The sequence below is a fragment of the Maniola jurtina genome, chromosome 17, assembly GCF_905333055.1.
Source record: "Maniola jurtina chromosome 17, ilManJurt1.1, whole genome shotgun sequence".
NCBI classification, from domain to species: domain Eukaryota; kingdom Metazoa; phylum Arthropoda; class Insecta; order Lepidoptera; family Nymphalidae; genus Maniola; species Maniola jurtina.
The window spans coordinates 5481736-5496368 of record NC_060045.1 but is presented as its reverse complement, the minus strand read 5'-3'; the positions used below and the strand labels follow the sequence as shown (position 1 = coordinate 5496368).

General features: G+C 34.1%; 1 protein-coding gene and 1 long non-coding RNA gene across 4 annotated transcripts; one reads left to right on the top strand and one right to left on the bottom strand.

The window, feature by feature from the left end:
* Positions 1-334: 334 nt before the first annotated feature.
* LOC123873778 lies at positions 335-10345 on the bottom strand. The gene is made up of 3 exons (XR_006797749.1): positions 10258-10345; positions 9940-10028; positions 335-649 (listed from the first exon to the last, which is right to left on the bottom strand). It is a non-coding gene; the product is annotated as an uncharacterized LOC123873778 (long non-coding RNA).
* A 120-nt stretch (positions 10346-10465) lies between these two features.
* On the top strand, positions 10466-14267 carry LOC123873775. 3 transcript variants are annotated; one of them, XM_045918806.1, is made up of 7 exons: positions 10466-10547; positions 12343-12363; positions 12969-13043; positions 13126-13143; positions 13328-13342; positions 13422-13526; positions 13852-14267. In XM_045918806.1, the coding sequence occupies exons 1-7, from the start codon at positions 10481-10483 to the stop codon at positions 13923-13925; spliced, it is 375 nt and encodes a 124-aa protein (XP_045774762.1). In that variant the 5' UTR covers positions 10466-10480; the 3' UTR covers positions 13926-14267. The 3 variants fall into 3 exon arrangements, with proteins under 3 accessions (XP_045774762.1, XP_045774764.1, XP_045774763.1); XM_045918807.1 differs by lacking the exon at positions 10466-10547 and adding an exon at positions 10756-10820 and having other exon boundaries at positions 13126-13185; XM_045918808.1 differs by lacking the exon at positions 13126-13143.
* The last annotated feature ends 366 nt before the right edge of the window (positions 14268-14633 follow it).

The window sequence follows — 14633 nt, the reverse complement described above, 5'->3', positions numbered from 1 at the left end:
TGGTTCCATTAACAGTAATTGGATTATCCAACTAAAGCAATAAATTAGATTTGTAAGTAGTATAATTAGAATGTGATCACGGTGGTCTACTGAAAATAAATCAAAGGACCAATTTTATTTCGTAGGTATAAGCCTAAATTAACATGTGCGTAGTTTTTAATGTATAACATTACATTCTTCAAAGATGCTCTTCCTCGTTCTCGATACACAATTACGTATTTACGATAAAATTATGCGTTACACATAACTCATGATACTACTAAATTACTTAAAACCATTTTGAAACTAGTTAAACTTAGTCTCTGTTTCTTAGAATATATGGTTGATTTTCAATTGAAGCTTCTGTTGACATAGGACGTTTGTCGTATTGATGTGGTTTCATTTTCAGATTATTCCAAAAGATAGGTGGTGGCTGCATGCAAAATACTTCCCTCTGAGATATGAGGATCGTCCGGCACTCGTATATTATTTAAAGTATCAGTAGACGCCACACACGAAGCTACCGTATGGAGGAGTGGCGATGTATATATAGGGTCTAGGGTATACTTGGATTTTAGCTTCATCTCTAAGCCAATTCCGGCATAAACATCTTCGTGGAAACATTTATTCGCGCATTTACATATGCCTTTATTTGTATAAAGTCTGTATCCTGCAATGGGATTTAAATATTTAATTCGTTTACGTAAATGGTTATACTTGGCTATCATACAGTAAAGTATGCATAAAAAAGGTAGGTAGGTAATTAAATACGATAACTAATTAATTAACTTGCCATAACTTTACTTCGCAAGGGTTTTAGTCTCATTTGCACTAAGACACGTTATTTTTTTTAAAGCTGTCACTTCTTGACAACCGCATTAAGCTCGTACCAAAAAGTGACAGCATTACATAACTAAATCAGTTTATCTGTCCTTGTGCAAATGGGGCAAAATATTAGATGAGAATTTATAAGACGTAAATCTGAGTAAAATCTTGTATATTATATTGTAATATAAGGAAACATCTAGGGATTTTTCATAAAAACTTGTTATCTTTGTTGTAGGTACCTATGCTAATCCCTTTACAACCTCTCGCACTCTCGTGGAGTAGATTTTCTTACAGAGAGAGAGAAAAGTACTTCCCTGTCCACTTTTTCTTTCTTTTTCTCTTTATTGTTACTTACAACTTTCTGGTAGAAATAAAAAATAAAATAAAATATAGACATAATACCAGACCTAATGTTTTATCGTAATTCGTAATAGCCAAAGTACCACCATTTAAATATCAAGTTATGAGGTATGACTACTAAATTGTTAAAGGAATCATGACTAGTTACAATCTGAGCTTAAATTAGGTAAAAAGCGTCTCCATTTCGTTTTTTATTTACGTCCATATACGGTTAGAAACATCACTGATGTAGCCAAAAACGGCCACCCGTGACCTCGGAAGCGGAACCACCCACACCCCGTCACGAGTCCACAATCAAAATCATCTTAATTATAAGCGTGGCGATTATCATCTCAAAATTTCTGCCTTAAAAGGTCTATAAAGAGTCTCTAAGTGTACGCAATTTATTCGAGATTACGCCCGCCCGCCGGAGTTATGTCACGACTTGCTTACGCTCCAGACACTTCTGTTTTGTTTAGGGCAACTGCAAACGAAATAAAGGAAAATCTTTTATCACACAAACTAGCCGATGCCCGCGACTTCGCCCGCGTGAATTTAGGTTTTTTGAAATCCCGTCGGAACTCTTTGATTTTCCGGGATAAAAAGTAGCCTATGTGCTAATCCAGGATATTATCTATCTCCATTCTGAATTTCAGCCAAATCCGTCCAGTGGTTTTTGAGTGAAGGAGTAACAAACATACACACACATACACACACACACACACACATACAAACTTTCGCCTTTATAATATTAGTGTGATTCCTGAAAGGCCGGCAACGCATCGGCGTTACCTCTGGTGCTGCAAGTCTACATGAGCTTCATCAATATGCAAGTCCCTATATTATATTTTAATATGTAGAGCCAATTCAGAAATATCATAAAACATCCTTTCAAAAATTTGAGACCAAAACAAAGTTTTCTTTAATAGTAATCTCACTATAACTTTCTCAATGGTAGATTCAGTGACGATTCAAAAGCCCTTGTAAAAGTTTATTTCTGTAAAAATGTTTCTATTTCTATTAAAAATTAAAACACAATTTACACAACCGTTAACTCTCATAGTAACTGAACAAGGTTTCATGATTGAAGAAAGAGATTAAATTTTAACTAAACTTTCTAAAGAACGTCTGCGCTCGGCCTTAGTTAGGTTAAGCAGCACGTGCTGCGAGTTTCATAATCCAGATTTGTGTTGTCTTTGCTTAAATAAGCTAAGTTACGAGTACTTTGAGTTAACAATTTCAAATCAAAGAAAATACAAGTCTGAATACATCGATAACGAATAGTTAATGTTTCTTAAAGTAAGTTCTCTTCAAGTCATAACTAAGTTCAGTAAAGTTTTCTTTAAACCCTAATATCTACAGTATTAACTGTACCTGTACTGTACTTATTGAAAGACTCACGGACTGTAAAATCAAGTAAAGAAACATGTGTTGTTTGCGACAGTTCAAGGATATTTTTGTGAAAATAAAAATAAATTGAAAAATTGAATTCAATTGTTTTAATACCTAACCTGAGTTTTTAATATGAAATCGTCAGGGAATCTATACTAATCAATAAAATTGCAGTGTCGTGTCTGTTTGAACGGCATCTTCGGAATGGCTAAACCTATTTTGTCGGGACCTTCACAGACAAGTAGAGAATTAACCAAGGAGTAACATAGGCTACTTTTTAACCGACTTTGAAAAATGGAGTCGTGTTTTTCTACCTATGTACACTGATATCTCCGAGATTTCTGAACCGACTTGCGTAATTTTTTTATCGTTAAAGAACTTTGCAACATTGTTTCATAAAAAATTTGGATTCCAACTCCTTAATCCTGATGCTGCAGGGGATCTGACCAATCCACGCGGGTGAAGCTGTGGGCATCATCTAGTCATAAGTAAAATAGACGATCAATCAGTTTCCATTAACTAAAAACATTAACTCCATGCTAACGAAGTTGCGAGTAAAACTCAAAGTACGTACTCTAAAGATAAATCTGTAGATATGATATCGTTTAAGTGCACACGTATTTGGTTACAAATGAAATACAATTGAAAAATTAAATCTTACACGCCTCCAGAATCAGATCTGCATCAGGAAGGTTGCTATCGCATTGTGGAGGGTGTAATAAAGTAAATTGTAGTTATTATTGAATTAAATGATCGTAAATCTTTCCGCTTCTCCTTTTCGGGATCGCGCATAAATACACGGAAATTATTATAACTTATGAGATGCAAAAATTTTAAACGCATTTGTGGCACTTGTGTAAATCGTGTAATTGAGTAATTTGTATAAAATGCTGTTAAGTACTTACATGTATAAAAGGTACCTACTTATAAGAAGCTAGGTGGTTAAAGAGAAGTGGTGTCTAGTATAGTTACAGTGTTCAGCCTCTTTCATATTTGGGGAGTGTGGGCTTCAATCCTGCGGTCTCCATTCTCCACGTCTAAGGTAAACACAGGTAACATTACAATCGGCCGATTACTATGCACGGATCTTGTCTTGCTCAGTATGAAAGGGTTTAGAATGTACTCGTAGCTATCAAATCACAAAAGTTGAGAACATTATGGAGAAGTATCAGGTTTCCTCACGATGTTTTCCTTCATCGTAATTAGGTGATATTTTGATTGCTTAAAACACAGATAACTCCACAAAGTCACAGCTATATACTCGTATCATTGCATCCCAGAGACCAATAAAGACTACTTTTTATCCCAAAATATCAAATATGTAGTGTAGATCCCATGGAATTTTTTACAAAATTCAAAATATTTATTCAATTAAACTTTTACAATTACTTTCGTATTGTCAAGTGCATCTAACCCTGGTTCGGAATGCCTTTCCTTCGAAAAAGAACCAGTAAGAAACTCGGCGGTTGCTCTTTTCAAAGATTTGATTATGCCATATATCCAAAATAATTGAAGTCCTGCGCATAGCTGAAGTGAGCTGCAGGTCAAATCCACGCTCTTTTATCATTTAAATAGTCTACGATTGTACACCTAATATGCTTTTTTCAGGAGCATAATTTTAACAAATTTTTTAAACACAAAAACCTAAATCTACGCGTACAAAGTTACGGGCATAATCTAGTAATAATATTATAATCAAAGAAGCTCCTGCAATACATAGGCAGGCTCCTAGCGTGTGCCCCGCTATGGTCACATAACGCTATCACTGTAATAACGCAGTCCCCATGGCTGAGCTCCTACCAACTGCATTGATATTGCTCTGTATACAGTGCCAATATTCTTGATATTTGCAATAATTGGGTAAATAATATTAATATTTATATTCCATCTTCCTTTGTCTACATCCGCACCGCACACCACCGTAAGCAATTTCACCCTCACCACATAGGTGCCTGGTGGACTTTGACTATCCATTGTCTAGATCTTCTTTTTCACGCACAGCATTAACATCAGGTAATGTATTTTAAAAAATCATAATTTTTCGAGTTTTTAACAAATATTCGTCGTGCTGTTGCGTTTGTAAAGATCACTTATTTCGTTTCCATGTGCTTCATAAATGCGAGAAAGCGTATGTATGTTTGTCTTCTTTCTATTTGTCTTACCGTCTGTTATCTAAAAAGGTAACAGAAAGTAAAACAAATACCCATGTAGCTTGTAGCTTGTAGCTACACAGATTTTGATACAATTTGGTGTAGCTAGCTTACGTTACGGAGCCAAACATAGGCTACTTTATATCCCAGAAAATCTATGAGTTTCCTCGATCAATTTGCGCATAAAGATCATCGTTTTGGTACAGCATTCGAATGCGTCTGTGTGCTAAAGGTTTAAAGTTAAAAAAAAACTAAGTAATTGTATTTTTTAGTTTTTGTAATGTTGCTTCTTTCCACAATGTAGTACTTCAACATGTTATATAAATAACACTATATATTAGGTTAAGTAAATAATAATTGTACGTATAAGTAATTGTTATATACAGAAATATCAATATAAGATTTAGCAATATTGTGATGTGGTGTGATATTTTGTGCAAACTATCAAAACTGCTTGGTGGCACTACACACCGGGAGCGGGTGTGATTGCGGCTTGCTACAGATAAGGTAAATAGCTCATACAATTGTTGGAATGGGAGGCTCGGAGCCTCTTTTGTTAAGGAAGTGGTATCTAATGCGCTTAGCCGCCGGACTTACATGGTGTCGACGGCTGTGCGGTGCCTACCAAAACGGTGTGACTTGGGCCCGTAATAAGCCAATTTTGAATTGTCTTATTTGAATATTCTGTGAGTTCAAATTGTTTATGACTCGGAGATTCATATTATTAGGTAACTATACGTTACCTATATTTAAGGGATTATTATTAATCTTAAAATGGACTTTGATCGTACCTACAGCTCAAATCGCTGGGTGTAGGAACTTTAGATTTTGTATGTATCTTATCTTTATGATGTAAACCCCTACTAAGAAAGGATTTTCAAAAATTCCACCTGAGGCGGGGCGGGTCAGTTTTTGATAAAAAAAACTTCAACATAATATCGAAATAAGAAAGGATAAGGTGACTGATTGGGTAACTGACTGATCTATCAACGTACAGTTCAAACAACTGGACGGATTGGGCTATAATTTGACATAAAAAAATTAAGAAAGGATTTTTAAAAATTCTACCTCTAAGGAGATAGGGATTTGAAATTTGTATGAAAGTGCATCAGTTTTAAAGTAATATTCTTAAAAAAGGGAATTTCCACAGGCAAGTAGAGAGAAGGTTATAAAACAAGTCATGTACATATACGGGATTTTTAAGAAACTAATTCGACGCGAACGAAGTCACGGGCTAAAGCTAATAAATAATAAATTGAATAAAATAGCTGAAGTTTCCTGGTTGTAACTTTTGATTATTTGACGTGATCAAAGTAAGCTAAGTACTCTTTTTTATTTTCTATCATTGATCACACTTCACAGGCAATGATTAAAGGCATTTCCTCCGAACCCGTCTAAGAATATTCAAAATTACTTCTCGATTCCAAAGTGACAATTATTTACCTTGTCCATATTTATGCGGAACTTAGAGTACCTTATTGAAATGCGAAGAAATTATTGTTTATGCATCTATATACTTGATATTATCGGATGTAATGATGGGAGAATATAAAATGCTTAAGCTTAATGCAGGTAAGTGAATGTGTCCATAAATTTATGTAGGAATGTAATAGTGCTTAGGATTCTAATGACATAATTATTATAATCGATTGGAAACGTTTAACTTTGTACTTTCTTGGTGTAAATAACTAACATCCGCAAAACACATTTGATGCAGTGGAAGACCTACTAGCATTATATAGGTACTGTATGTTAAATTTTTTAGATTCAAAATATTATCAAATCCGAGACAATAACTTAAATAAAATATTATCAACGTACGTAAAGATAAAAATGCTGAGTCTAATAATAATAGATACACATAGATATTAGTTTCTAGAATATGTCTGCAGAATTTCATGGACTTTGGTCGCTTAATATTCAAATGAAATTGGAACTACGATTGTATGAAACGAGTGACGGAGAGAGCCCTCTTAAACACATTTGAAACTTGTGTTTGAAGTTGTGTTAAAACAAAAATAAAATATTATAGATTATAAGATAATTTAATATTTTATCCAACATAATATTGTATTACATAAAATAAACTTAAATCTGAATTAAAACTAAAGTAAATTAAATCTAAAACCTCATTGAGACCACCGCAGCGAGGCATTGTACCCAACATGCTGGCAGTAAATTACCTCTTACAGATTTGTCAAAAGGATAATAATAACTGGTTACGTACAATTTGCCAGGAAGTAACATTATAACACCTATAATCATGGTTTGGGTTAACACATTTATGTTCGAAAATGAGGCACTATCGAAACAGCAAAATTATCCTACAAATAGATTTAATGTAACATAATCTAGACTTCGCAAATGACTACCCGTTATTAAATTAGCATAGAAATATGTCTAAATTAGTACCTAGAGATAAAGTTGTTATATAGAGCTTCTGTAATGTATGTAACAGCTAATAAAGTTGTTATCGAAATACATTTCTAGTTTATTAGAGAAATTATAATTTTCCCTTTGGAATAATGTATCTACTAGACTGTTGATAATTGAGATGTTTAGTGAGTTTAATACAGAGAAATGAGAGGAAATCCTTGTAGATATATTTTTTGTACGAGTAGATCTATCGTAGAGCTCATAATATATTATGTATTTTATTTTTGATAAATAAATTTATCATGAAGATTTATTATTGATTATTTCCAAATATTCTCAACATCTGACTTTTTTTTAAGGATTTGGATACCTAGCTGGCATTTCTACTCGGTCAAAACTGATAGTTTTTCAGAAACTGGTAAGTGGCGCAAGAATGCCTCTGTTACCGAGAGTTACATTTTTAGACCTAGATTTTCTAGATTTTAGTTAGACACCCCGCGGCTATGGAGTCTGTCATAAATGTTATGTAATCACAATTTGGCAAATAAAATATTTTTATTTATTTATTTATTTAAAAAAAATACGAGACATATCACGGCGGTTAACAGCCTCATCTGGTGACAGAATGTTCGGCTAATGTTTTGCGCGAAAGATCAACCTGGCTGTCCAGTGTGGAAATGCAACCAGTATTCTTGGCACCATTCCACGCGGGCATGATTTTTACAGTATTTAGATAGGGCTAGCTTTAAATAAATAAATAAATAAATTCTTTATTTGGATAATGTGTGTTAAAAAGATGGTTAAATTATTATAATAGTACAACACATTAGCCGTAGCGGCGTACAAATATTGTGTTAGTTTAACATGCGGTTCTTAAAATGGTTATACAAAAAATAAAAAAATAATTAATAATTAATTTTATTGTAACATTATTTTAGCTTATCCTAGTTATAGCCTTTCAGAAGCTAGAGGATAGAGTGTTATACCTACGCCATGTGTCTTGTATTATAAAATTTAATAAGAGAATCGATAAAGCTTATTGCGGGAGGAATTATAGCTCTCGTGAATCTCGATAGCTGTTTGTCTGTACCTAATATTGCTCTTATCGCCTTCCGCCGGCGACAATCGTGAGACTGCGACCATGTGTGATGCTGCGATTTGTTCAGACTCGAAACCAAAACGCTAAATTACTGCTAAATAAAATGGGTAAGTATTTAAAATAATTCACTTTAATTATAGCAGCAGATACGTAGTGAAATATCAATGGGTTGTAGACAGTCGTTTTTATATTTCGCTGGATATTTTTATGTCAATGTGTGTTTGAATCTGTATGTGAATCATAATATTTATGCACACTAACATACAACCTTTTACCCCAGATAAATTAAAAAGTAGCTAATAAAACGATGTAATCATATGAAATATACAGTAGGAGCAAAAAACTGAATGAAACTTTACTGAGATTTGCCATTTTGATCGAAATCAAGAATTTTGTACTCAATTTTAACACAATTTTAAGCTGTTTTGCTTGGAGATTAATTTAAGTTTGTATTTAGTCTTCAAAATAACGAACTTTGGACTCAAATTTAGCATAGTCAAACTTTCATTCCGTATTGCTCAGTTATGGACAATAGTGTGCTTGAAAATCAGTTCCAATTTTTTAACAGAAGTTTAATTATCCCGTTTTGTTTGCTAGGTCCTCAAATATACCGTCTACCGTCGTGGGTAATAAAAGGGAGCTATAACATTCTATAAGGTGTATCAAATTCGGTTTAGGGAGCTGGCGGAACTTGTGTCGCATTAGCACACAGTTTTGGTTATCAGTGACAGTTTTATGGCGATGCAAGTGCATCCAAAACGGTCCGGCATGGTCAAGATCGTGACGCGCTTTGACCTCATTGCAACGCTGCATACAATATAGAAGCCCCTCTATTGCTTCTTTTCTTTTATGATATTCTATACTACGATGTAGGCTTATTATTCTTGTATTCATGGCATTATATTGTAAATCGAATCTTTTAAAGGAGCAACCGCCGAATTTCTTGCTGGTTCTTCGCGGTAGGAAAGGCAATCCAAACCAGTGCAGAGGTAGATGCATTTGGCAATTCAAAAGTACTTGTAGAAGTTTTTGTTCGAATAAAATTATTTCTATTCTATTTTATTTTGTTCCAGAGACAGAAAAAAAAAATTAAAATCGGCAATCTGCAACGTATTGGCATTTCTTCTCCCACTATGCAGTAGCTATAATGCTATCAATTACACCATGACGCGGACGATAGAAAAGCTGTGATAGCCTAGTAATTAAGACTATTCGGAAAGTCGGTGAGTCAATCCTGCGCACGCAACGCTTACTTCTCGTGCTAGGTACCTATGTACGTTAAAAAAATTCAATACTTATCACTTGGTTTAACAGTGAAGGGAAACATCGTGAGGAAACCTGCTTGCCTGAGAGTTCTCCATGATGTTCTCAAGGGTGTATGAAGTCTGCCAATCCGCACCCCAGCGTGGTGAACTATAGCCTGCATCCTTCTCATTCTGGTTGGAAACCCGTGCTCAGTAGATGGACAGATGATGTATCCGTGAACAGGATCCGTGGCCTTATTATTCCAAGCACGGTTTGAAGGATTGTATTATGACGTTTACAAACTCGTCGGTTGCAATGTAATGTAAAAAATACTTATCTTTCAGCTATATCTATTCTTGAAATTTATGTACTTTTAATTGAAATATAGTACTTCAGTTTTAAAGTCTGACCTTATACTTTCAAACAGCACAAGGTCAAATAGTCCAATAAAATCATTTATGTTAGTACATAGTTTTTCTGTGTTGTCTGGTAATAAAGTCTCGCAATAAATATATTTATTACAATACTTACCTAATACTTTTCGTGAAGAGAAGATAGATGCATGATCCGTAAGATAGGAAACACCAGAGGATAAAATGCGCGAAGAGTTATTTCAGATTCTCTCGTGAAAATATAATACAAATTATATTTAAAACGTAAATTGGTGGCAAATAAATCATTTTAAATCATTTCAAAATAAATCATTTCAAACCACATAAGGGCAAACATTAATGGTGACTAATTTTAATTAATTTATTTACTGTTTGCAAATAAAAAGCTTCCAAAAGTTGCAAATATTTTCATATAGACCCTTATAAAACTAATATTAAAAATCTCTTGAGTACCTACTAATAGAAAAAAAGGTAAGTTATATATTTAGCTATTTAATTATCACGTGTAATATTTAAATTAGGGTATTTCATGACTTGATTCACACGAAATAAAGTCTACGTATGCATGAAAACATTTACGATTTCCTGTATGAACAAAGTTTATTGCAACGTGATCAGTAACAAAATTACTTCTACATTTTATTGCTTCATTTCAAGTAGATTTAAGGTTATCGAATAAAATGTATGCAATATTTTATTTTATTGTCGTGGCTACATTTTTTCATAAATCCACATGCAATCGAGCTCGTAAGTTATATATATTCAAAATTGTAAAAGTACGGTTTGTGATATTATTGTTACTATACTTGTAGATATAATATAATGCGAAGAGAAGATTTAGCAATAAAAGAAAAATTTGCAACATCATCAATGTAAATGATAAATAAAATTGGACCCTTGTGTGTCCCCTGTGAGTCTCGCAACAAAGAGGTACTAATCCAGAATGTCCTCCTTCCACTCCTTTGTCAATCAAGCCAGAAACAGTCACTTCTTACAAGAATTTACCAATGCATGGAATAAGTAACCTAATTTCTTCCTGCGTCGCTTCCTCAATTTTGAGGATCGTGGCTCCCCTTGGACGCAATCCTTGCTACGATGTTTTTCCACTGCACACACTGCAAAACAGAGTGCTGTTTTAACAGAGTGCAGTGGAATAAGTGGATTAAGTAACCTAATACGAAGGCGGCACTGAAAATTTCGGGAATCAAGGAAGTGACACAACATTACTATTTAAAAATGTATTTATTGCTTTTCGAAGTATTCTCCGCGAAATTTGACACATTTTTCCATACGATGGAACCAATATTGAACCATTCCATTCGGAAGTTGGGGTCTTCAAAATGGCCGTTTTGTAGGCGTCCACAGCTTCTTCAGGTGATGAAAATCTCTGACCACGCAATGTATTCTTTATTTTAGGGATAGTACAGAAATCATTAAGGCTTAGATCGGAGCTGTACGGCGGATGGTCTAATAATTCTATGTTTTCTTGCTCTAAAAACTCTTTTGTTCTGTGCGCGGTGTGAGAACTCGCATTGTCGTGATGGAGGATGATGCGGCGGTTGCAGTTCTCTTTACGGAGTTCAGAAACGACCTGTGGCAAACAAATGCTAGCATACCATTCTGCATTAACCGTTTTTTGTCCCTCAAGAGGAATAGTCGCAACATGGCCGGTTTTGGAGACAAACGTGGCCACCATTTTTTTTGCAACACTTCGTGAACGAACAATTTTTGTTGGCTTTAACTCATTTTCGAACACCCAAACTCGTAACTGGTTTTTTGTTTCGGGTTCGTACGCGTATATCCAGGATTCGTCACCTAATGCGATGTTGTACACAGCATTTGAGGATCCTGCGTGGAATCTTTCGAGAGTTCTGACGCACCAAGTAACGCGAGCCGCTTTTTGCTCTTCACAGAGCAAATGCGGTATCCATCGGGAAAACAACTTTTTTACACCTAACTGTTCATGCAAGATTATTTGTATTTGACTCATGCCAATGTCTAAAGTTGCCTGAATCTCGCGGTATGTCACATGTCGATCTTCCTCAATCAGCTTACGCACAGCATCAACGTTTTCTTGGGTGACTGCAGTTTTTGGACGACCTTGACGGGGATCATCACTGAGCTTGACACGTCCACGTTGACATTCAGCAAACCAGCGATAAATTGTGGTTTTGGATGGGGCTTCATCACCAAATACAGAAATCATCCGGTCAACACACCGTTTTTGTGTTAAACCACTTCGAAAGTCATAATAAATCATCGCTCTAGAATTTTCTCGCGTCAATTCCATTTTCTCAACGACTAAACAAGTTTGTCAAGACATTGTGAAAAGACCGAGAATCTTTTTTTAAATAAATAAATGGTATTCGATTTTTAAAACCAAGGAGTTTTCAATTAAAAAGATTTTAATATGACAGGGACAGTGGAAATATTCCATTCCCGATACTTTTAGTGCAGCCTATGTAGGATAATTAAAACAAAAAATACGAAAATTACATTTTGTTATCTATTTAGAAAATAATATTTCACATATATTTTTTAGGAAGATCAAACGACTTAACAAGTAAGTATCTTCAAAAGTTTTTAAAATTATACTCACAGCTAAAATTACTGATGTTATATGAAATTTACTCAAACTGTAGCAAACTCTACATCATCTACAGCCGTTACCACAACAACGCATATATCTATTTTAGGTATTTTTTTATAATTGTCTGTCTGTCTGTCCGTCCGTCGTGTCTGTCAAGAAAACCTATAAGGTACTTCCCGTTGACCTAGAATGATGAAATTTGGCAGGTAGGTAGGTCTTATAGCAAAATTAAACGAATAAATCCGTAAACTGTGAATTTGTGGTTACATCACAGAAAAAAAGTGTTTTAATTTTCAAAGTAAGATAATTATACCAAGTGGGGTATCATATGAAAGGGGTTTACCTGCACATTCTAAAACAGTTTTTTTTAAATATTTATACATAATAGTTTTTGATTTATAGTGCAAAATTACGACAAAATACCTGAGTGCGGAACCTTCAGTGCGCGAGTCTGACTCGCACTTGGCCAGTTTTTTTAATTATCTTTTTAAATAAAAAATCATTATCATCTAAAAATTTGTTATGTAAATTTTATACATGTAATGGATAGTATAGTCTATAGGTATTCGTAATTACAGGTCCTGATAAACAAATAGTTTACATGAAAGATTTGAAAAAGGCGTTAGATGAACTTGAAAAGAAACTATTGTTGAGTAAGTAATTAAGTAGATAACATAACTCAGTAACATTAAGAAAATAAATAATTACTAATTTAAAGCTGCATTTAATTTTCAGACGTTTCCTCAAACGAAGGTAATCAACCTTTGTTGAAAAAATATTTGAGAATGGATTTGGGTGCCAATTCAGTGCTTTTAGGTGTTTTAATTAAATTTATTTTTTGGTTAATTTTATTTGAGGTCACAATATAATAGGGCTTTTTAATTTTCTGTAAACTTTTTTTCTATGTACATAATTATACTGTTATTATTTGTTGCAGGAATAAAAGATGGAAGTAAGTTTTTGTTCGATTTTATAATTCATTGTGAATCAATTTAATAATAATTAAATAATTCAAATTGTTTATTTTCTAGAATATTGTAATAATCAACAAGAAACAAAAAATGAGATTCCACTAACTTCTAAAATAAGTCTTGACAATCCGACATTGTTGAATATATTTAATACTCTAAAAAAAAGTAAGTATAACCTTTCATTAACACGTGTAAATTAAAAATTTATTACACCCCCAACAAGTGAAGGTTACAATAACTAGAAAAGAGCTGATAACTTTCAAACGGCTGAACCGATTTTCTTGGATAGCTAAGAACACTCTCGATCAAGCCACCTTTCAAACAAAAAAAACTAAATTAAAATCGGTTCATTAGTTTAGGAGCTACGACGCCACAGACAGATACACAGATACACAATACAGACGTCAAACTTATAACACCCCTCTTTTTGGGTCGGGGGTTAAAAATGAGCTTCATAAAAAATAATCTCATGATGATGTCATTATTTCAGATGGGCCATTGAAGAAAGATTCAAAGCCAAGCGATGAAGATCTGAGCTGGTTAAAAATAAAACTTCTAGTTTAAGATTTATTTAATAGAAAAAAACTCATTTAATATTTTACGTCCGCGTCATCTGCATGCGGCTTAACGACATGGTTTTCGACTAATAGGGTAGGTATTGGACTGTAGTAATAAAATTACGTGATATTTTGTATAGCGGTAGTTCATGGGGCTACAATTTATTATTAAAGAGACTAATTAAAAAATCACGATTTTTATTTATTTTTTATATAATTAATTATTATTAGCGTCACGCTGTACGGAAGGCGATTAATGACGTCACAAGTCGATAAGCGACAAATATTCTTCAATTTTTTAGCACAAAAATATATTCCCGCAAAAATTACTCCAGTTTTATGTTAAAAAGTTTAAAAATCTTTATCGTTTATGAACCTATTTCACTACTCGGTAATCCGCGATATTGCAGGGAGTCCCCGCATGCTGTGTATCACTATAAAATATATCATCATCATCATCATCGTCCTCAACCGATAGACCTCCACTGCACGACCACGACATCAGCTAAAGTCTCTTGTTGGGACTTTCACGGGCTACCGTCTTGCGCTGCCTGAATCAAGCGGCTCCCTGCGATTCCTTCTTCGAGTTCGTCCAAAGCTCCAACACTGCGCTTTCTGGTGCGAGGTCGCAGGGTAGATGTAGCACCATGATTTTTCGAAAAATATTACTACAGACCTATTTAAATTATTATGATGATTTGGGAGACTATAGCTG

Bases quoted from the DNA above. Each gene is read 5' to 3' on its own strand.
- LOC123873775 (XM_045918806.1), top strand. From the start codon at position 10,481: ATGTATGCAATATTTTATTTTATTGTCGTGGCTACATTTTTTCATAAA. The intron at 10,548-12,342 runs GTAAGTTATATA...TATATTTTTTAG, and splicing joins ATCCACATGCAATCGAGCTC to GAAGATCAAACGACTTAACA. The intron at 12,364-12,968 runs GTAAGTATCTTC...TCGTAATTACAG, and splicing joins AAGATCAAACGACTTAACAA to GTCCTGATAAACAAATAGTT.